Source organism: Perognathus longimembris, unplaced genomic scaffold (assembly GCF_023159225.1).
Source record: "Perognathus longimembris pacificus isolate PPM17 unplaced genomic scaffold, ASM2315922v1 HiC_scaffold_5536, whole genome shotgun sequence".
In the NCBI taxonomy this organism is placed as follows: Eukaryota; Metazoa; Chordata; class Mammalia; order Rodentia; family Heteromyidae; genus Perognathus; species Perognathus longimembris.
In genome coordinates, this window is record NW_025960974.1 from 157,411 (window position 1) to 180,452 (window position 23,042).

A 23,042-nucleotide genomic window follows, 5' to 3' on the forward strand; every position below is an offset into this window, starting at 1 on the left:
TATTCCCTCTGCTGTCCTTTATGTGGGACCACATTCACTCTCCTGAGGGAGGGGGTGCAGGGGATTGAATAGCAAGGACTCTAGCAGAGTGGAGGATGCTGGCCTTGCTCCTGTGCCCAGGTTCTATTCAGCTGACTTGAAGCCCAGCTGCAGAGGGCAGTCTCAGTCTTTCTCATGGGGATGCTGACCTGTGTCCTGGACTCCACCTGATTTCCTGAAAGTTTTCTGTGGTGGAGTCTGGAGTACTGAAAATAAGTCAGTCCTGCAGCGGAGCCACCTGCACATGTGAAGTACAGCTTCCTTCCCCAAGGAGAAACTTCCATAAGCAGCCTGGACTGAGCCACAACCAATACACTGATCCCCAGATTCTGTGAAGAACCTGTGCTCAATCCATCACCTGGGAACCCTGTGAAGGAACTCACATCTGAGCCCTGCTTCAGCTCAGCCTTGTGAAACCATCACCTGGCTAGTTTGTGGGTTCCTCAGAACCTTCCATGCTTAAGGCCTTGGTACAGGCTGCAGCGGCCTGTTGCATTGAGAGGCAAAGCAGGAAGGCCTAATCCTGCATGGAACCCACAGGGTTCCTAGGTCCTGTAAGAACAGAACACCCAGTGCAAGCCCTGCCCAGGTCCCTGTGTGCATCACATTTACCTCTGTTCATCTGACCAAACAAGTCACCGTTCAGGGAGGGCAAGTGAGGGGCCCTGTAAAGTACAGATGCAGGATGAGGAGAAATCAGCGGCCTCACCCTGCATCTATCCACAGTTCATGAAAGGTGGAGGTGAGCAGGCTTGAGCCACAGCTGCATGTACACACAGCTGTCTGCTGTGATCCTCATCCTGAGGAGCCTAAAGGAGACAAGAGTGTCCCTCACCACCTCCTCTGCTCTACCAGCTTCTCTGGAAGCCCTGGCAGACTCAAGGGGAGGCTCCCTTGTGAAGACATTCTTTGTTTGGTGTCTCCCTGCACAACAGTTTGGTTAGTGAGAGCAAATCGCTGCTCCCAGAGATGCAGTGAGTAGCTGCGGCCTCTCTGAAGGAGCTGGCTATGGGCAGGGTAAAGCCACTGCAATTGGGTTGGGGATTCTGAGGAAATGCCCTGTGAGCAGACACAGGGGCTTCCCTGCAGGGCAGGCTGGACTCCAGGGGGTCAGGACCCACCCAGCTCAGCTGCAAAGCCTGGACCTTTGTCAGAGGCCTGGGCTGAGTGCGAGGCAGAGGGTGGTGCTCAGACTGTAGTAGGTATATTGAGCAGATCAACCAGAATCAATGGGAAACATGGAGCCCTATGCACAAATACGGAGTCTCTGAATAACGTACAAAATCCTGTTTTGTGAAATGTGAATGAGGTTCAACCATATTTAAGCACAAATTCCTGAGAGAGGCTGTAGAAAGCCTGAGTTCATCAACAAACAGTTCCCCTGGATTCCCATCTCCAGTTTGGTCACACAAGGCCTGCGTATCAGAGCCTCACCTCCCTCTCCCCTCTCAACCTGGTTCAAGTCTTGAGCTAACAAGTACCCTGCTTCATGAATATGAAAATAAGCAGTGTCTGCTGGGGTCAATATAGACAGGGCTCTTCCCATAGAAGCCTACAATCTCCTCTCCTGAACATGCACACCCGGCTCACAGAGCCCACCATGGACCTGAACTGGAGCTTCCTCATCTTGGTGGCAGCAGCTACAGGTACGTGGCTGCCCAGGACCAGGTTCGGAGGGTCCAGACCCTAACTGGAGAATTCATGCAGTCCATCTTGTCCCCAGGTGTCCACTCCCAGGTGCAGCTGGAGCAGCCTGGGGCTGAAGTGAGGAGGCCTGGAGACTCGGCCAAGTTGTCCTGCAGGGCCTCTGGATACACCTTTACCAGCGACTACATGCACTGGGTGAGGCAGAAGTCAGGACAGGGGCTTGAGTGGATTGGACGGATTGACCCTGAGGATGGTGGGACCGAATATGCTCCAAAGTTCGAGGGCAAGGCCTCCCTGACTGCAGACACCTCCTCCAGCACTGCCTACATGGAGCTGAGCAGCCTGACAGCTGACGACTCGGCCGTGTATTACTGTGCGAGGCACAGTGTGCACACCCACATCCTGAGTGTGTCAGGAACCCTGAGAGGAAGGCAGCCACCTCAGGGCTGTGAGGAGAAGGACGATTCCCCCGATCTCCTGACAGAAAATGCAGATAATTAATAGGACAAAGGAGCTGCAAACCTGAGTCCACTCTGAGTGTATGGGAAGGCTTCCACTCCCAGTCACCATCCTCAGAAAATGCAGAGAGCAACGGGAGTTTCCAGCTATACAGTCAGTGCAAACATTTCCCACCTAATAGTCATGTGAACATGTTTCCCAGTCAGCTGATCCTGAGTCTTCAGTGCTTTTAGCATAAAAGGAGGCTGGAGTTTGTTGAGGGATTTTTCTGCATCAAAATGATCATGAATTTTTTTTCTTGATTATTTTATGTAGTGCATTCCATTTATTTATTTTCCTGTCTTGATCCTGACTTGTATATCTGGAACGAAACCCATTTAATCACGGTTTACATACAATCCTTTTGATTAGTTTTGAATTCTGTTAGCAAGTATTTTATTGAGGATTTTTGTATTGATGTTCATCAGAAAGATTGGTCTACAATTCTCTTATTTTGTAGTCTCTCCAGTTTGGGAATGAGTGTAATGCCAGCCTCATAGAACACATTCGGTAGTGTCTCTTCCCTTTCTCTTTCATGGAAAATTTTGATGAATATTGGTGTCTTCAAGATCTTGTAAACTTGACATGTGAAATCCAAATCCACACATTCCCTCGGATTCTGGGCTCCATTTTGTGGGGAGGTCCTTAAATAGCAGCTCCATTTTATTGCTTGTTATAGAGATATTAAATTTTTTATATACTTTTGCTGAAGTATGGTGGTTGAAGTTGTTTATGAATGCATCCATTTCCATTAGATTTTTCTAGTTTATTTGAGAAAAGAATGGGAAATATTTCCTCAATCTTCTGGATTTTCTTTGTGTTTGTCATGACTTGTCCATTTTAACCTCTGATTTTTTTTTGAGCTGCTTTCTTTCTCCATTTAGTCCTAATGGTTAAGGACTAATCAATTTTTACCTGTCTTTTCAAAGAAGCAATGTTTTTGTTTTACTGATCTGTTTCGTGTGGAGATTCTTCAGTAGCTAATTCATTCAGTTCTGCCGTAGTCCTTACATTTCATCCTCCCTATTGGTCTAATTTAAGTTGCTCTTGTTTCTCAAGGACTTGAATCTTTAAGGCATAAATTTGAAATATTTCAGTTTGGAGTTGATTTATGTTCATAGCTAAGAATTTTCCTCTTAAAACTACATTTGACGTATCCCAGAGGTTCTAGTATGTTTGCTCTACATTTTTGTTAGATTCTTGGGACATCTTAATTCCCTCTCTTACATTTTCTATGACCCAGTCAAAAATTCAATAGTGTGTAATTCCATCTCCATGAGTTTAAGTAGATTTTGTTGTTTCAATTCAGGTCCATCCTCACTCTTTGAAATATTTCTACCATTAGAGAACCTACACTGAAAGCACATGGAACATCCATCTCATATTGAGTCTAAGTGTAATTCTTGTGAAATAAGTTCAAAGTCCATGTCACTTTTATTTAGCAGGATTTACACACCAGTTGATGTTCATGACAGCATCCAGAGGCTATGTCAGAGATTCAACCAGAATCCCATGCTTACCCATGCATAGCGTTTTCCAAGTTCCAAGAGGCTGCTGTGGGGTTATACATGTATTATATGGACCTACTATTATATATATTCATGTATATACATGTATTAGAGTATATGGACCTACATGGATGTACTCCAAGCTCCCACAGTCCCCGTGACCTTGTCTGGGGTCATAAAGGAGTTACAGTTCCTGGACCACCACTGATGTGCCAAGACACTGACCTTACCAGTGTCATAAATATGGTATGGTTCATGGACCAACATCCATGTACCCCAACCTGCCACAGTCCCCATGACTGGGGTCATAGATGAGTTACAGTACATGGACGTACATGAATGTACCCCAACTTCCCACAATCCCCTAACAGTCCCGGTAACCTTACCTGTGTTGTGAATGTGTAAGAGTCATGGACCTACATCCATGTACCACCAACTTCCACAGACTTGGTAAGTATGTTACAGTTCATGGACTGACATCTGTATACCACTACTTCCCACAGTCTTCGTCATCCTATGTCTGTCACGAATGTGTTACAGTTCACAGGCTGACATCTATGTACGACCACCTCCCACAGTCCCCCTGGCCTTCCCTGTGTCATTAATGATTTACAGTAATTGGACCCACATCAACGTACCACCATCTCCCACAGTCCCTGTGACCCTATCTGGGGTCATGGTGCTGTGCTGGGCTTGTCTGAGGAAAATGAGTGAAACTGATGGTCATGGAAACTTGTTGCACTTGACAGTCTGTGATTTCATATCATGTGAAGTCCCATTATCTCCATAGTGACTGAGTTTGTGTAGGACAAGATGGATTCCTTCTAGGGACAAATAAGAATGTTGCCCAATTCGTCTGAAAGGCATCATTCTTAGAAAGTCTTATGGCAAACTTTATATCCACCATCCAGTTCCATACTGGACAAGTGCTGAAATATTAGTTTGTATTAAATATACATTTTCAAGTGCCTCAAGCTAAGATAGCCTAATGTCTTCCTTCCTTTTCCTGGAGAGTGGGGAACGATGTGAACCTAGACTATGAATTGAAGACAGCTCTCCAGATAAATGGAAGTGCCTATCCGTATGTTTGGATGAACTTAATTACATTTCCCAGAGGAGAAGCTGGGAATGGCCTGCACGCACCTGACAGCCTAGAGCACCTGCATGGGACCTGCGGAGAGGTTTCCAATTGTTTGGCTCACTTCAGCTGTGAATGCCTTTCCTCTTCCTCCTACCCAGAAAAGCAAACAAGCCTTTATCTGGGACGTGATCCACCCACCCAAGGGTGTAAATAAACCACAATATTTCCTGAAAGTAAAAATAATCTTCTTATTGTTGGATTCAAAATAGAAAAAGTATGCTTATTATTTTCATATTACATGAAGGGAACATTATCATGCACGGTAGTATTTTTTCTTAGGAATATGTTAAGACATACAGATTCTTTAAAACTGGTGCATTGTAATAAATAAACCATTCAGTGTTTTGAGGGTGAAACGCTGCTGCACGCCAGAATTGCACCCGATGGGAGTTGAGGAGAAGCGAGTCCCAGCAGGCCTTGTGGGAGAGAGGCGAAGCTCGGTGCCTCTGCACCTCTACCGACAGGACTCGCGTGTAAATGTGCCTTCCACCTCTAAGATAAAATGTCCATCTCGCCCCGTGGGCGCTCGCAGTCCCGTCACACACCGAGAACTCCTGGAAAGGCAAGGTGAGGTCTAGGAGGGGGTCTGCTGGGTGCTCTGGGCCTGCTGGCAGCTGCCCAGGGCCACACGGGTGCCTCGGGGGAGACTGTGACTGCAGGTGACCCACAGACGTGATTCTCCTTGTCCGTGGGTGTCCGGTCCCGGGTGTGGCTGCAGAGTCAGCATCGAGTCTGTGAAAGCCTAGAAGATTCCATTCTCCTTGTAGGGCCTCGGGCGCTCCATCAGAACCAGTGGTGCCCCTGGCATTTGCGTCACTGACTCCCGGGAAGGGGCTGCACTGGACAGGAGACACTGAAGTCACAAAATGCAATCCAGACTTCCAAAGCCACACTGGCCTCTCGGAGAGGCGGCAGGGCCCAGGTGTCCACACCGCAGAGCTCCATGGCAGCGGGGGGCACTGGGTGCTTGTCCATGGGGAGCCCCTGGGCTTCAACACCCGCAGGGCCGCCGACCACCAGCAGGCGGCGCACGGACACACTGCGGCAGGGCAGGGCAGGGCGGCTGCGCATGCTCAGGGCATGGACCCGCGGGCCTCCTCGGGGCGGCCTCGGCTTCCCCGGCCTGTAACCGCTGCTCTAGGAAACACCTGTGCGTGTGGCGTCCCCTGCGAGCCTCTGACCGCTGAGAGAACAGCCCCGGTTCATGCCGGGGGTCCTAAAAGCCTTCATTCCCCTTCCCTAAGAGCCGAGTGTCTCCGGGGGAGCAGAAGAGGAGGCTGCTGTGGGGTGGGAAGGTCGTGGGGTTCCCTGGGGGCACAGAGTTCCCAGGACCGAGGTCAGAGCCAAAGAGCAGTGCAGGCCGGGGTTCCGCCCCGACCTCCGCCTCCCACGAGGGCAGCCGCGCAGGCGCTCTTCTGACCCGGGGGTCTCTTGCTCTGGCACTGAAACGTATGTCCCTTTAAGACTCACCCAATGTTGGAAATTCGACAGAAAGGGCCAGTGGATCGCACCTGGAGTCCTAGGTATTCAGGAGGCTGAGATCCGAGGACTGCGGCCCAGAGCTAGCTGGAGAAGGAAACGCAATGAGAATCTTATCTGACTCACCACCAAAGATCAGAAAGGAAGCCGTCTCTCAAGAGATAGAGCTCTCGACTGAAGCTCAAGCTCAAGAACAGCCCCAGATGCAGATGCAAAGCCCAAGGACTGTCAACTAAAAAGGAAAAATACATTATATGTGTTAGGTTCCGTTTTCCAAAGTAGGTAGCTGGTAAAGGAGAACGCCACGTGGTATTCGGGCAGGGGAGAAAGATTACCAAACTGCTGGCCTGTGGCCAAGATGATCCATGGCCAGAGAGAAGGGCAAGAAGGACCCAACCCCACCCAGCCCTGCCTAATCTAGGGCAGGGGCACGGGGTGTGGCCAGGTGGATTAGGATGTGACCACAGGGAAAGGGGAGGTAACTGCCTCCAGGTCTGCTGGTTACCCAGGTAACTGGGTGGAGACTTAATGAGGTGGGGGCTTCTACATGGAGCCTTCCAGGGATGCACCTTACAATATGTATGAATAAAAATAGAATAGTGCAACCAATTAATAGGGAGTGGAAGAGAGGAAGGGGCAAACAAGGAAGGATAATAGGTAAGTATGATGAAGGCAGACTATAGGATTCTGTGAAAATATTACAACAAAACCTCTTTGTATGATAACTACTCATTAACAAACATTAATAACCAGAGTCCCAAGCATAGCTCCAGGGTGGACATATTGTCTGGTAAAATTAGCTTCTCTGTTCAATTACTACTAAAAATAGTAATGATATATTCACACAACTTACTCTTCTTCTTCTTTTTGGTCCACATGATTCTGAGGACACAGAGCCTTTACCAGGAGCTCAGGGGAAGCTCATGTTTGTAGTCCTGGTCTTTGAAAAGGTGACAGCTTCCTCCCTCCCTATCACCAGCACCTCCTGCTGGCGTCTGCTCACTGTGCATGGTGTCACTTCCCACATGGTGGCTCTCATGACAAAGAAACACAAGTGACAGAGAAGGATGCAGAGGAGGGTACCCACACCCACAGTAGATTAAAATGATACTGCCTAAACTAAGGGACCTTACAGTGCTTCTCAGTATTTTTTCCTAACACTGACAGCACAGATTCATCTGAAATATAGAGTGCACATTACTCGCCAAGGGGAAAATTGTAAGTTTTCTCAAGAATGGAATGACCTTCATCTGTTCTGACTCTCATGCTCTCACTCCTCCACTCATGACTTGTGGAAAGCCATCAATGGGGGCCCTGGTGTGCTGAGAGTTCTGGGTGACGGTGATTCTGGGGATGACTGGGTCCTACCATCAGGTTCATACAGCTGGCATCAGGCAGGACACACTGGAACTCATCAGAACACCTGGAACTTATACACACCAGAGAAGCCATTTGCATTTCTGCTGGGATGGGATCAGGAGCAGGGGTGGAAGGCATCAGGATATCCATGGACTAGATTAGCACAGCAGGTGTTTAGGGGCAGAGCCATATGCAAATCTCCAAGGGACCACGGAGCAGAAAGCTGAGGCTCCTCTGACACACACAGCAAGGGCCTGCCCAGCTGTCTCACAGAGACACTCAGACCAAATCCCCACACCATGGAGTGGACATGGAGGCTCCTTTTCCTGCTGGCAGCTGCCACAGGTAAGGACCCAGAGGCAAGGGCTGCAGAGGACACTGAGGCAGCTCCTGGGCCCCTAACTTCCTTGTGTCTTCTCTACAGGTTCCTTCTCCCAGGTGCAGCTGGTGCAATCTGGACCTGAGCTAAAGAAGCCTGGAGAGGTTGTGAGGGTCTCCTGCAAGGCTTCTGGATACACTTTTACTAGCTATGCTATGCACTGGATAAGGCAGGAGCCAGGAAGTGGCCTGCAGTGGATGGGATGGATCAACACTAACAATGGAAATCCAACATATGCTGAGGGCTTCAAAGGACGGGCTGTCTTCTCCCTGGACGCCTCTGTCAGCACAGCATATCTGCAGATGAGCAGCCTGAAGGTCGAGGACACGGCTGTGTATTATTGTGCAAGGCACAGTGTGGAAACCACATCCGGAAGGTGTCAGAAACTCTTACAGAGAAGCTGGTTCTGCTGCACTAGACAGGAGTGCTAGCTGCAGGCCGCCTGGGGCTGTGGGGTATAAATTTAGTGTGGGGAAGGTAGGAAAGGGATTTTTGCTCATCTTCACAGTATTTTCAAGGAAATGTTGACAGGTCAAGTCCTTGAATGGGAGAGAAATAGACTGCAGCAAGCGCTAATTTTTGAGGAGTAAACATTGCTCTCAGAATAAAGACACAGCAGAGTCTATACTGAATGAATCCTCCCTCAGGAGCTGGCACGCTGATTCCCCTGCATGCTTTCCAAGAAGACAGCAGCAATGTGGTCTAAAGGCTTCAGCTGGACACAGAGTATGGAGATTGAGAAAATGGCAGTGCTGGGAAATGTCACACCAGAATGGCCATTGGAGATGATGGTCACCCATAGCCATGTGTGAACATAAGTGAACACAGGTGTGACCATGTGAATGTTGGTGTCTCTGCATGCTGCATTGATGCATCTGGAAAGTACTGAATGTTTCCAGAAATGCTGAAGGGATCATCATCAGGGGAAATAATTTTAAATAAAATAAAATGTAAGCAAAGCACCAGAGCATAGTAAAATATAAATTTGAGTCTCTAGCATGAATTATAGTTCAATAACTTCATATATCTGACATTTCTCTCTGAGGCCACAATACCATAAGACTTACAGCCAGACAGTAGCTTCTCCCTGAGGACATGTTTCTGTTAGGTTTTTAAGATAGGTAGTTGGTAACCGAGAGCACCACGCAGTCTTCAGGCAGGAGGGAAATGTTTATTCTGCTGACCTGCTCCCAAGTTCAAGGTGCAGGAGGTGGGCAAGAGAGCAAGTCACCCCAGGGGGATGGCTTATGTAGGGCAGGGATGGGGAGGTGTGGCCAGGCTGTGACCTCAGGGAAGGGCAAGGCAGCTGCCTCCAGGTAAGCAGGTTACCTAGGTAACTGGTGGAGACAATCAGGTGGAGGGCATCTGCACAGGCCTCTCCTCTGGCAGAGGACCTTACAGTTTCCAGTTGTGATCCTTAAGAGTCACTGCTCTATATTTGTGCTGATTTCCAGGTGAAGAATATGCTACTAGAAATAGCTTTCTTCATATATTTTCAATAAAGATTTGTTTTTAGGCTCTCACAGTTTGTCCTGATGCAGTCATGCTGATGAGGAGATAGAAAAGGGAGATTGAAAGGATATGTCCCAGCCATCCCAGGGGACCATGTGGAGATAGTCACAGACAGAGGAAGAAGGTTCATAAGGAGGTTTATTAGTGGGGCCATATCTCCCACGGGAGAGGGAGCAACATGGCGGCTGCACCTTATCCAGGTGGCAGCTTCTCTCTGGGGCTAAAGGGGAAGTAGGCAGGTCTCAATGGTGAGTAGGAGTGGCCCATTATAATTCTAGGGCAGGGAGTTTAGGTATGGGTGGATCTGGGGGCTAATGGGAGGAGCTGAGGACATAAAGCAGGGGAAATACTAACAGAGATGATGCTGATTTCCCCAGATTTGTCACTGGGCAGTGAACTCGGTGGGAGGAGAGGCAGAGAATCATACAAGGGCTGTGCACACGCAAGGAAAATTGTAGGACACAGATAGCCCCAGAAAGAATAGCATGAATTGTCAAATGGGATTATATCAAAGTAAAATCTGCATGGGAAGAAACAGATGTGATAAATGGAAAAATTTTGGTATCTATCCAACCAACAAGGGATTACTATCCAGGATATTTAAAGAGATAAATATTAAACACCATGAAATGTAATACAAACAATGTTATCCAGTAAACTTAATAGGCACTTATAATGTAGAAACACACACGAATAAAGGAATGTATGAGACTAATCCTCAAGATCTGTATCCATCAAATAATGTAATTCAAAACTACATGGGCATCCCATTTTGCCCCCACCACAATGGCTATGTTGCACAAACAAAGGAGAACAAAAAGAAAGGCAATGCATATTGGTGGGAAGACAGAGGAGGGGCCACAATGCCTCAGGTACAGTAGAGGTGACTATACATATTAGTCTATGAACTATGGAAAATAGTACAGTGCTTCTTGATATATTAAAAATGGAACTACCACAAGATTCCACTACACCCCTCTGGGTATAAAGACAAAGACCAAGCCCTCTGACTACCTCAATACCTTTATACTCATACTTTTCAAGGTTCTGGCCCCAGTGACAGTATTCTGCAATCTGCCTATGTGCCAAGCAAAGGATGACAAAAAATGATGCATGCCTGGTGGAGTACTAAGCCATAAAGGAGAATGCAACGGTGTCATTTGCAGGAAAACAGTGGAACTGGAGATCATCGTGTTATGGAAAATATAACAGTGTGCCAAATGAAAGTGTCAGGTTGCTCACATGTGTAGAACTTAGGTTGGTAATATCTTTGCCAGCCTCCAGAAAAGGGGCTGGGTTGGTTGAGGAACACGTTATCCAGATGGTACTTCCCACTGCAGGTCTCACAAACCTGAGACACCATTTCCAGAGAGTTGTCCAGACCAGGTTTCCCTGCAGCTGAGTGCCATGAGGAGCTTCTGCTTGAGATCACACAGACCTTCCTGTAGAGGCATTCAGCACCAGCAGGGGGCACTAGGCACACAGGGAATCCAGGGAGGGCCCCATGCATGTGGAGAGAGAGGCAGGAAAGTCTGGTTTCAGGAAGGAATAGAGTGTCCAGTCTATCCTCTCTTCATCAAATGATTGAATTCTTTTTTTTATTCCAGACTTTCAGGTCCTTTTTATTTTCAGATTACTGGGGCGATGGGTGGGAATGTTTCAGAGACATTGAATTCATAAGGTCCAATTCTTAACAGCCGAGGTGCGTTTACAAATTGAGAATTTGGTCCAAGTGTGTTGATTTCTTTTTGCTATTTCAATTCTAGAGCTGGGATAGAAGGTTTGGGGCGCCAGAGTCCAGTGCAGTGGATCTGTTATGTTAATGGTGTTGATAGTGATGGTGGTGGTGAAGGAAGAGGAGCATCAGAGTTGTTATTTACAAATCCACATTATACTGCATTCATTGGTTAACATAGTGTCTCAATTGTCTATTAATTTTTTTTTACAGCCGGTGTGCTAAATATAACTTTCACAATTGTGAAAATGGTTGGGGGGAAAAAAACCCTCCCTCTAAATGAGAATATTTTTATCACACCTGAAAACTATACAGAATTGAAATTGTGGTGTCCATAAATAAAGTTTTGAATTTCATCAGTTTTGAAAAAAATCCAGATAATGTGTTTCCTTTCTGTTTTCTTTTTTTAATTTAATTTATTTACTAATTGAACACAAATATTTTGGACAGGGTGTTGTGCAAAAAGGGTACAGTTACATAGTAGGGGAGTGTGTACATTTCTTGTGATATCTTACGCCCTGTTTTTCTTTCCCTTCTCTAGGTCAGGTAGACATATATACAATACACAATGTACCAAGAACATATACAGTAGCCACGTGGCCGCGCCCAAGAAAGTTCGCCTAAGGCTTTAAGTGCACTGTTGATATTAGACAGTACGTTGACAGTAGTGTTATATGAACGTACATACATAGCTTTTGAGCTATTGTATTCCCCTGAGAGGTCAATTTTTGACCTTTATGTGTTGAGTAATTGGTTTTAGTTACATACTGTTGGGTCGCTGCCCCAATCCTGTGGGAAATACTATTTGACAAGCAGTTTTTGGGTTTCACAGACTTGGTCTCTACTGTGTCTCTCTGTCTCCCTTTCTTAACAGTCATATATCAGGAAGATCATGCCCCTTTGTTTTCTGTGTTCTAGGCTTGTCTCGCTCAACATTATTTGTTCGAGTTCTGACCATTTCCCTGTGAATAACAATATTTCACCATTCCTAATCTCTATGTAGTATTCCATTGTGTATAGGTACCATATTTTTTGGATCCATTCGTCTGTGGAGGGGCATCTGGGTTGTTTCCATATTTTGGCTATTGTGAATTGTGCCGCGATAAACATGGAAGTACAAATGTCTTTTTGATATCTTGGGGTTTGCTGTTTAGGATAGATGCCTAGGAGTGGTATGGCTGGGTCATAGGGTAGGTCTATATTGAGCTTTTTGAGAAACCTTCATACTGATCTCCAAAGTGGTTGTACTAATTTGCACTCCCACCAACAACGGAGAAGGGTTCCTCTTTCCCCACACCCCCTCCAGCATTTGTTGTTGCCTGAGTTCAGAGTATAGGCCATTCTAACTGGGGTGCACTAGGCAGGGGTGCACTAGGCAGCAGGGGCACTAGGCACACATGGAATCCAAGGAGGTCCCCACCCATGTGGAAAGTCTGGTTTCAGGAAGGAATAGAGTGTCCAGTCTCTCCTCCCTTCATCAAGTGATTGAACTCTTAGCCAAAGCAATAAGGTAAGAGAAGTAAATGAAAGAAGTGCAGATGGGATAGGTAATGTTAAAATACCTTCATTGCTGACGAGGGCACACTATTGAAAGACCATAAAGATTCCAACAAAACCTTTGGATATGATAAGAACTTGCTGCAAAGTACAACAAAGTAAATCAGCATTAAAATCAGCTTCTTCTGATGTACCAGTAACATGCTGAGAAAGAAATCAAGAAAATAGCCAGTCACAATAGCCTCAGAAAACAAATAAAATTCCTGGTGATAAGTATAACCAGGGAGGTAAAAGGCTTCTGCAATGACAACTCTAAAACACTGATGAAAGGAGTTGAAGGAGACACTCATATCATTCAAGGGAATGGAAGGACCTTCCATTAGAGGAATTCACAGAACATTGTGAAAATAGCCATATTACCAAAGGTGGTCTAAAGACTTGATCAATCTCCCTCCAAAGTCCAATGACCTTCATTCCAGAAATAGAAAATAAAAGGGATACTAAGTGTCACACGGAAACACCAAAGACCTTGAGCAAAAGGAGTAGTGCTAGAAGTAGGACAAAATGTTAATTCCCATTTTCCACTGAGAAGAGAATAGGACTCAATTCCTATAGTAAAATGACAATATGCAGAAGGGGAAGAAATTTTTCCATATGTGCATCTGACAGACGATTAATTTCCAGGATATATGAAGCCCTCAAATAACCATACATTGGTACAAATGATTCAATTAATAAATATGCAGAGGAACTGGTCAGATCTCAAAATAATCATCGCATATGACCGATAACAGATAAAGGATATTCAATATCCTCATCCATAAATGAGTTGCACATCATGACTGCAGTGAATTTCTACTTTACCCCAGGGAATCATCAAGAAAACAAACAAGTGCTGGCAAAGAGGCAGGAAAGAAAGATTTCCGTGGTGCCACTCAGTCTGTAAGCTAGTGCACAATGGGATTCCAAATAGAAAACCCTCAACCAACTAAAGGTAGAACCACCAATGCTCCTTCTCCGCATGCCTGTGCACACCCCAAGGTGTCTGGGTCAGTCTGTGATAGAGTTACTGCACAGTTGTGTTTGTCTTGGCACTGTCCACAACAGGAAAGTTATGAGAATCAGACTGGTGCCCATCAGTGGGTGAATCAAGACCAAAATTATGCTGTGTGCACATAGTGGAACTATGAACCTATAAAAAAGAATGAAATTTCATCACTGGCAGGAAATTGAAAAAGTAGAGAACAGTACGTTGATGAGAATAAGTCAGACTCCAAAGGAGTAATACTGCATTTTTGTCGCATATGAGGAATGAATAGCATAACAAGAGCAAAAACATGAATCTAAAATTGAAATGGCAATAATATGGGGCAGCCAGCATGATGGGTAAAGGGCACGCAAAGGTGATGACCAACGTGAATTTATACACTCATTTGGAAATGTTGTGAGGAAATTCATTACTCTACCAATAAAGTTACCTTAAAATAGGAAAAATGGCAGGACACTGCTGGCTCACAGCGGTAATCCTGACTATCAGGAGGTTAAGATATGAGGATCACAGTTCAAAATCAACCTGGGCAGGAAAGTCCCTGAGACTCTTATCTCCAATTCATCACAGAAAAAGCCAGAAGTGGTGCTGTAGCTCCCATGGTAGAGTGCTACCCTTGAGCAAAAGGAGCTTAGGGACAGTGCCCACGGACAGAGTGCCAGGTCCAGGACTAGCTACAAAATGAAAATAAACAAAAAGTGGAGGAGCATAAATGTGAGCTTCAGCATGAACATGGAGGGTGTGTCTGGGGAACTCTGATAAAGAGATTGTGATGGAAAGAAGAGCCAAGTCCTAATCGCCTAGAATAGGGCTAAAAGGAGTATTGGAGGCAGCGATTCCATCACAGACACGGGGCACAGGGACAGAGGGCAGGCAGTGGCATGAATGGTGCAGGGCACCTGACCAGCACAGGGCTCCCTCAAACAGGACCACCTCAGGTTCTGCCCCATGTGTGCTGATGGGGCCCCACCTCAGTCTTCCTAGGTGTGACTCGTGTGTCCAGGCCTGTGTGGGCCTCAGTGCTGACCCTGCAAGGAGCACAGGCCTCGGTGCGGTCCATCGGGTTCTCTCTCTTCAGGACCACAGAATCCAAGAGATGCATGGAAGCCCACATAGAGTTTTCAAGGGGAGACAACTAGAAAATTGACATAGTGAAGAAAGACCACTCAGTGCCGTCAGAACTATGGGTTAGGGCCACCACATAGGGCACCCTGTCCTCAGTACTACAGGTGGACTGAACCCCCATGAATATCCAGCCTGGGAGAGCTGCAGACACCCAACTCCCAGGAACTGGGCTCTTTGCTCTGCTAGACCCAGTACAGTGGTGGGGGAAGGGAGGGGGCGGTGAGACCTCAGGTGTTCAAATGCACAGCCGATGTCAAGTCAACTAAATCCCCTGTACTTTCAGGATTCATGTCCTCCTAGTTGATGTTTGGATTTTGTTGGAAAATATGTTCATTGATTCTTTCCTATCATCCTTTTTGGAATGTCAATGTGTATCCTGTTCCAGTCTCACCACTGAATTTAGTACATACTTCATTTGGGACTCAACACTATGGGACTCAGGAGACATAAGGAAATCACTATAATCTATCTGAATGTAAAATTATCACTGGAGGGCATTAGCACTTTGGTGCCATTGGTATAGGTATAAATACATTTATATAGGTATATAGGTATATAGATATAAATACATTTGTGAGTTAAAAGCCTGAAAGTTGTTCAGGGCAAAGGTGGTGTGCTATGGTTTGAATGCCTTGGGTCCCCAACATTCATGACCTGGAACTGAACTCTTGCAGGAAAGTGGTCTGACCTCATGGGTGGTTTACTGTCCACCTATCTGGCTTGAGGCAGTGAGTGGATCTTTCCTTCCCCATCCTGCAAGGGAAGAACTCATGTGTCTCTTCTGCCACATGAGGACACAGGAGGTAGACAACTCAGGAAGCAGAAAACCGGCCCAAACCAGACAGCAAAGTGCTTGACCTTGAACACTTTGGCCCCCAGACTAGAAGAAACAAATCTCCACCCTTTATAACTCCCCCAGTCTGGGATATTTTTATACCATTAAGAATGGACTAAGATACCACTGAGCTGAACATGTTTACTCACACCTATAATTCCAGCTATGTAGAGGAAGATATTAAGAAAACTATAGTTTGAGGCTAGCCTGGGCAAAAAGTTGATGAGACTTTATGTTAACAAAAGTCACACATGGGGAATACACCTGTAATCCCACATATTAGGGCATCAATAGAGAGATACTAGAAAGATACTAGCCTGAGGCCAGCCTTATGCAAAAATCATGTGACCCTAAGTGAGAATCAACCTACTAAAAGGAGCTGAAGGCATAGGAGAGAGCTTGCTGAACAAACACAAGGCTGTGATTTCAAAACCAGTTAATAAAAATAAAAATCGATGAAAAGTAAATATAAAATGACAACCTCAAGATTTCACATTAGCATATTCGCACCAGGGAGCACACAGCCTTCAGGAATCCACACATGTGGTGTGGAAGCCAAGGCCTTGTTCCAGATGAAAGCATGCTCCACTTGCTGACTTTGATGCTGGTTAAGGAGATTTCCTGGTACTGTGGTGCTAATGAAATTTTTATGGATGTGCTTTGTATTTGAAACCTTAATAAGTTTGCAACAAATAAAATAAGTGCATTTCCATAGTTCAAGAAGGACAACCAGGGCAGATGGGTGGCTCCACCTCCTCAGTAGGGGACATTGTCAGGACCAACTGCAGTCAGCCCCACAGACCCAGTGTAACCGAGCTGGATGTGGTCATGACAGTGATCCCTCCAGCTGCACAGAACGCACAGACAGGAGAACACAGCCCATGTCACCAGGAAAAAAATGCATGGATATATCACCAAAATAACTAAAGCAAAATAAAGAAACGTGGATGGACACACAGCTGAAGTAGTAGTGGGTAGACCTAGTAATCAAGTGACCCTTAGTCTACCAATTCATGCCACCAAAACAATGTAACACATACACGAATAGTGTCACATCAAATATGAGACCTGCTTGGGTCTGTACTGTGAAAAGTGAACCAAGATGAGGTCCTCTAAAACACTGGCACTGTGGCAGGATGAGGTCCAACTTGTCTTCTGTGTACTCAGTGTCACTGCTGACTTCCTGATTCTCAGGCCCTCTCTGCAGTGCCTTTCCTCAGACTTCCACCCCATAGATGGCTATATCGCAAGAGGACATGCAAATAGGGCCTCCCTCTGCTCATGAAAACCCTGCAGCTCTGGAGGTCAGGCTGGATATCCAGGGACTCCATCCCACGATCAGTACAGAACATAGACCACCACCATGACGGGGGTTCTGATCTGGGTTTTCCTTGTCGTTGTTTTAAAAGGTAGTTTGGGGAGAACAAGAGACACTGAGTGTGAGAGTGGAGCTGAGTAGGAGAAATAGTAGATGTGTGTGACGTTTCTTGACCAGGATTCCTTGTGTTTGCAGGTGTCCAGTGTGAGGTGCAGCTGGTGGAGTCTGGGGAGGCTTGGTGCAGCCTGAGGGTGGGGGGGTCCCTGAGACTCTCCTGTGCGGCCTCCGGATTCACCTTCAGTAGCTATGGCATGCACTGGATCCACCAGCCTACAGGGAAGAGGCTGGAGTGGATTTCAATCATTAGTTATAATAGTGGTTACATGAACTATGCAGACTCCATGATGGAGGCCAGATGGGGCCAAACCTTAATGAGAACCCTGTCTCAATCACCAAGCTGGATGTGGTGGCTGTTTCCTGTGATTCCAGCTGCATAGCAGACAAGTGTCAAAATCACTGTCTGGAACCTGCCCCAGGCAAAAACACAACACATTACCAGACAAATAAATAAATCAGAAAAGGTGAAGGCATGGCTAAAGTGGGATGTGCGTGCTCAACAAGGAGGAGACTCTAAACTAAAAACAGTACAGAGACAGACAGACAGACGGAGAGAGACAGAGAAAGCAAGTAGCTCCCTGGCCCATGAAACTTAACAGATCTTAGCAAATCTTTCCTTCCTCCCCTGACTAGCATAGTCACACAGAGGTTCAGAATTGACCCAAGAGAATTATTGCCAATATTTCATTTTCTTACTCAGTGATCCTTGTTATTACAACCTCCATTTTCTTTGTCCAACAAACAAGTGTAATTTCGGACCCTCAAGTTATAAATACATTTGGAACCCTCAAGTTATAAACCACAAGGATCAACCACACACGTAGAGCTCAGCCTATGGGGCCCTGGGAAAAGCTGTTGGGGATTCTCAGTCTCCACTGAGCAGGACCTCTTGCTGTCCTCCAGGGGGATTTAGAAGTGGACACTAGGAGTCTGGGGTGTGACTGAACAGGACACATACCCTGTGTGTGTAGACTGCCCTTGCTGTGCCCCGTCTGTCCTGGGGTTTCCTCCATCAGTGACGGCTGTGCGAGTGCTGTGGATGGAACCTCTGGGGATGGTGGCCAGGTCCTTGGGCTCCATCATGAGATGAGGACAGTCACTGTGCACGCGAGTCGTGGTGCATGGGGGCTGGGCCCAGGTGACCTTCAAAGTGACCTGACCGTCTTCCTCCATGTCACTGACTTCCCCTCACCTGCTCCCAAACAAGTCCTGTGCATTTCTCTCATTACATCATGATCAGAAAAGAGCAAGTTTCATTTACTGAACAAGAACTAACATGTAAACTATATAGACTTGAGGAAGCCAACTTCCAGGTTTTGAGGTGTCCTCATTTCTTGTGGATAACGAGACAAATCATTCATGTCACTAGGAGACATCCATCCTGTGTCCACACAGAGACAGATGTGACCTCATTTGAAGGAGAAAAACTCCTGCTTAGGAGGCTGTGGTTCCCATAGCACAGGGTGGTGGTGTAGATGACACTTCTGTGTTAATCATGGTAAGGGAATGGGAGGATTTTTACCAAAAGGAAATCATCAATGGTTGAGAACATAAATCTACTTACTCTACTAAACATTCAATGGTGCATATGTCTATTGCATATTATAAAGTACCTTATTCATGGGAAGGCACAATAATGAATAAATAAATATATTGGTAGACAAATAACTTGGGAAACATACAATAAACCTGTGTGAGACTTCACTGACACCTGCAGGGGTGCCAGTAGGTTGTCTTAGGACCACAGAGTCCAGGTAAGGGCCCCACACTGTGCACCATGTGTAATGGAGACAGGGGAGGATAATCTCAGGACAAGTGTGACTACTTCTGATATTTTGGGTAACTTTGGTTTCCTGAAAACATTTTTCAAATTTTCTTCAGAATGAAACATTTTCCGACCTATATTGATTAAACCTTAATGTTTAATTATATACATATATTTAAATTTGTAGCATGTTACAACTTTTATTATTATAAATGCAATGTACAGACAGATTGCAGTTGCATAAGCTAGATAAGAATACAAATCTTTTAGGACAATGTCAACCCTTTCCTAACTCTCTAAAGTTCTCTCCACCCTATTCTTCCCTATAAGTTGTACATGTCATTGTAAACATAGTGTCTAGTGAGTAACACTGCTGCATTTGTTCACCCTTTGTCCTCCCACTTTTGTGCAGCACCATGTTTCAATGTGCACAGTTCTGTGAGACCATTGTCTATATGAAGCTAACTCATAGAGCACCACCACACATGGACTCCTCGGTGTTGGTGGAGAGATGGTGTCTTCTGGGGTTCTGAGATTTGAATACGATTTTGTTGGTGGAGAGATGATGTTTTCTGCAGTTCTGAGACTTGGACACCACCATGCAGGTGGGGAAAAGACATCATTTCAGCCTTCTGAATGTCTGAGGCTTGTCCTGAGGCTGCTGTGGGATCAGTCATGGAGGACGGGCCCTGTGCTGACAAGCAGATGTGTTCTGTAGCCATTACAATAATCTGCAAACACTGCACTCCCATGCAGTGAGACCAGAGGAGGGTATTTTTAGGAAAAGAATGCAGAGGGACGATGAGTATCTGCCTTTGGGCATAAAAAATAGTGTTTATCAAAATGAAATCCAGAAAATGGGAATAAGAGGATTTGACATCATTGTTGTTTATGTTTGCACTTCTCACTTGTTTGTTTGATTGGGGGTGGCTAATGCCGGGGGGACACAGAAATGGAGGGTCAAAGGGTGAATAAAGACAGCAGTGGTACTCACTTGACTCAATGTTGAAAATGAACTATACACCTTGTGGGTGGGAACAGAGAAGAAAATCAGGAGAGAACTATGCAAAGGGTGACATTGTCCAACAAGAAATATACTCACCACCTCACTTTTGTAACTCTAAACCCTCTACACATGAACTTTATAATAACAATTTTAAAAAATACTTAAGAAAACTATGTGACTGGAGCATAATATCAGAGGCAGAACCATTTTCAGCCACCCATCTCCACGTGGAGCACATCCTCCAAGCAAGTGACATGCCTGCATCCCAGAGACACCTGCACTCCCCGTCTTCTGTGACAGCAACTACAGAAGAGAAGACGATGGCCTCAGTGATGAGTTCCTACCCCAGGAAATGGATGAGAAAACCAAGGAGCACACTCACAGTGGGAAGCTGGTCAGCCATGAAAATAGACACAGCACAGCTATTTGTACTCACACTGGAACACAGTTCAGCCACAAGAGGGGATGCAGTCTGCCATTTGCAGTCACATGGAAAGCCGTTCCAACATAAAATGTCATTTATAGCAACGTGGATGGACTTGTCCTCTAACCCAGTTGAGTGCCTAATATACTCATATGTGGAACACTGGATTGTGAGAGGCAGCAGAAGACAGAACACTGGTATCAAGTACAAAGGAGGAAGGGGAGAGGCGTTTGGAGAAAGACTGCTGCATAGGTTCAAAGCCAGCCAAAGCAGGAAGAAGTTCTGTGCTACTGGCTGTGTATGGATTTCTCAGACAATGGAAACAATTTTCCACAAACGGAAAGTCACCTGGTAAGGTGTTTTGTCATAGAATCAGAGAAGGGGTTCAAAATTAAATAAGATACCCCCAATTGAGTGGACCCAGGAAGGTGGCTTCTGCTGGCAGTAAACTACTTTTCTTTTCGTGACTTTGTCCTGGTTGTCTTCTGGGATGAGTTCTTTCAGATCGACAATTAAATAATCACCATGAGGGGCTGGGGATATGGCCTAGTGGCAAGAGTGCTTGCCTCGTGTACACGAGGCCCTGGGTTCAATTCCCCAGCACCACATATACAGAAACGGCCAGAAGTGGCGATGTGGCTCAAGTGACAGAGTGCTCGCCTTGAGCAAAAAAGAAGCCAGGGACAGTGCTCAAGCCCTGAGTCCAAGCCCCAGGACTGCCCAAATAAATAAATAAATAAATAATCACAATGAATGTTGCATTTGTACACATTCTGAGGAATGAAAACCAATTAAATGCCACATGAAGCTCACGGGCTGTCTGGAGGGAGGACAGGAGGAGGTAAAAGTCGAGGAAGGGTTACAGAGCACGACAGGAAGCAGCCCAGGAAGCAATGGGTTCACTGCTTGGCTGTGCTGGGAGTGGGAGAGCATTCCTACCTGTCAACACTTACCAAATCACCACTCACCTACAGGACTTCATGTTACCTGTGGTGGCTCAGTGAGGCTGTCACAAATACACCATGCATGTGATATTGCTAGAGATACCCAGCACACATGAATGGAGAAAAGCAATCAAGACAGCTAGACTGTGATAAATGATACACCAGAGACTCACTGTCGTGCATCTGCTGAACACTGGCCTGCTTGGTCTATTGTCAGAATGAAGGAAAGGGCAGCCAAGCCACATCTGATCTCACCCCAAGCAGGAGGCTCTACAACCTCACCAGATGATCACCATTACCCTGGAACTACATCAGGGAACTGTCGGCCTTCACCTTGGGGTGTGCACGCCTGCCTCAGGCTCCCAAAAAGCTACAGTTACAGGGTGTACCACAAGTGACCAATACAGAATGTTTTCTCGCAGGTGGCCATTGTCACCAAACTCTGCCAGCACAGTCACATCTGCTCTGGGAGCTCAGTCTCTGAGACTTCTGCCCCAAGTTTGCTTTATACCTGAGGATATGCAAATGGGACGCCCCACTGCTCATGAAAACCAGACCATCCCTGACCTGAAGCCCAGTGAGCTGGATTCCACCCAGTGATTGACACAGACCACTCACCATGGAGCTGGGGCTGTGCTGGGTTTTCTTTGTTGCTATTTTAAAAGGTAATTTATGTGGAGCAGCAGATATTGAGTATTCAAATGGGCACAAGTGGGAAGGATGGGGAGATGTGTGATGTTTTCTGACCAGGATTCCTTGTGTTTGCAGGTGTCCAGTGTGAGGTGCAGCTGGTGGAGTCTGGGGAAGGCTTGGTGCAGCCTGGAGGGTCCCTGAGACTCTCCTGTGCAGCCTCCGGATTCACCTTCAGTGACTATGGCATGCACTGGATCCGACAGCCTACAGGGAAGAGGCCTGAGTGGCTCTCATACATCAGTAGTAGTGGTAGTAGCATAAACTACGCAGACTCTGTGAAGGGCCGCTTCACCATCTCCAGAGACAACAGCAAGAACACACTTTACCTGCAGATGAACAGCCTGAGAGAGGAGGACACGGCCCTCTATTACTGTGCTAGAGACACAGTGCAGGAAATCCAGTGTGGGCCCAGACAGGAACCTCCCTGCAGGGCCGCTCAGGACCAGCAGGGGGCGTGCATCACACTGAATTCAAGGTCAGTCACAGGAGTAAACTATATAGACTTTAGGAAAACAACTTCCAAATTTTGAGATTTTGCCATATACAAATTTTGTGAGTAACAAGACCAATCACTCACCTCATTAGGTGACATCCATCCTGTGTCCATGCAGAGACCAATGTGACCTCATTTGAAGGAGAAAACTCTTGCTTAAAAGGCTGTGGTTCCCAGAGCACAGGGTGGTGATATAGTGTTGGGAGCCAAGCTAGCAGCTAAGCTCATCCTGACCTCTGGCTGTGCAGATGTCGGGAGCCAAACTTGCAGCTAGGTTCATTATCACCTCTGGCTGTGCTATTATCACCAGGAAGTGCTAAATGCAAAGACATTTGTCCACAGCCACTATCTGGAATTGCTTTGTTACCTTGTGTTTACTGTAATCAAATGTTGCAAACTTCTAAGCCTCTTGGTGTTCTGGAATTTTAACAACCCTATAGTATTCCCTGGTTCCAAAACTGCATATAAGCTGGGAGTTGA

At 46.1% G+C, this 23,042-nt stretch overlaps 2 gene segments (V, D, J or C); both read left to right on the forward strand.

The window, feature by feature from the left end:
- The first annotated feature begins 1,600 nt into the window (after nt 1-1,600).
- On the forward strand, nt 1,601-11,256 carry LOC125345339. The segment is given in 4 exon segments: nt 1,601-1,685; nt 1,763-2,073; nt 9,172-9,178; nt 11,195-11,256. Coding segments are annotated over 4 exon segments (453 nt in total).
- Nucleotides 11,257-17,094: 5,838 nt separating this feature from the next.
- Nucleotides 17,095-22,702, forward strand: LOC125345340. The segment is given in 3 exon segments: nt 17,095-17,211; nt 22,145-22,544; nt 22,681-22,702. Coding segments are annotated over 3 exon segments (468 nt in total).
- The last annotated feature ends 340 nt before the right edge of the window (nt 22,703-23,042 follow it).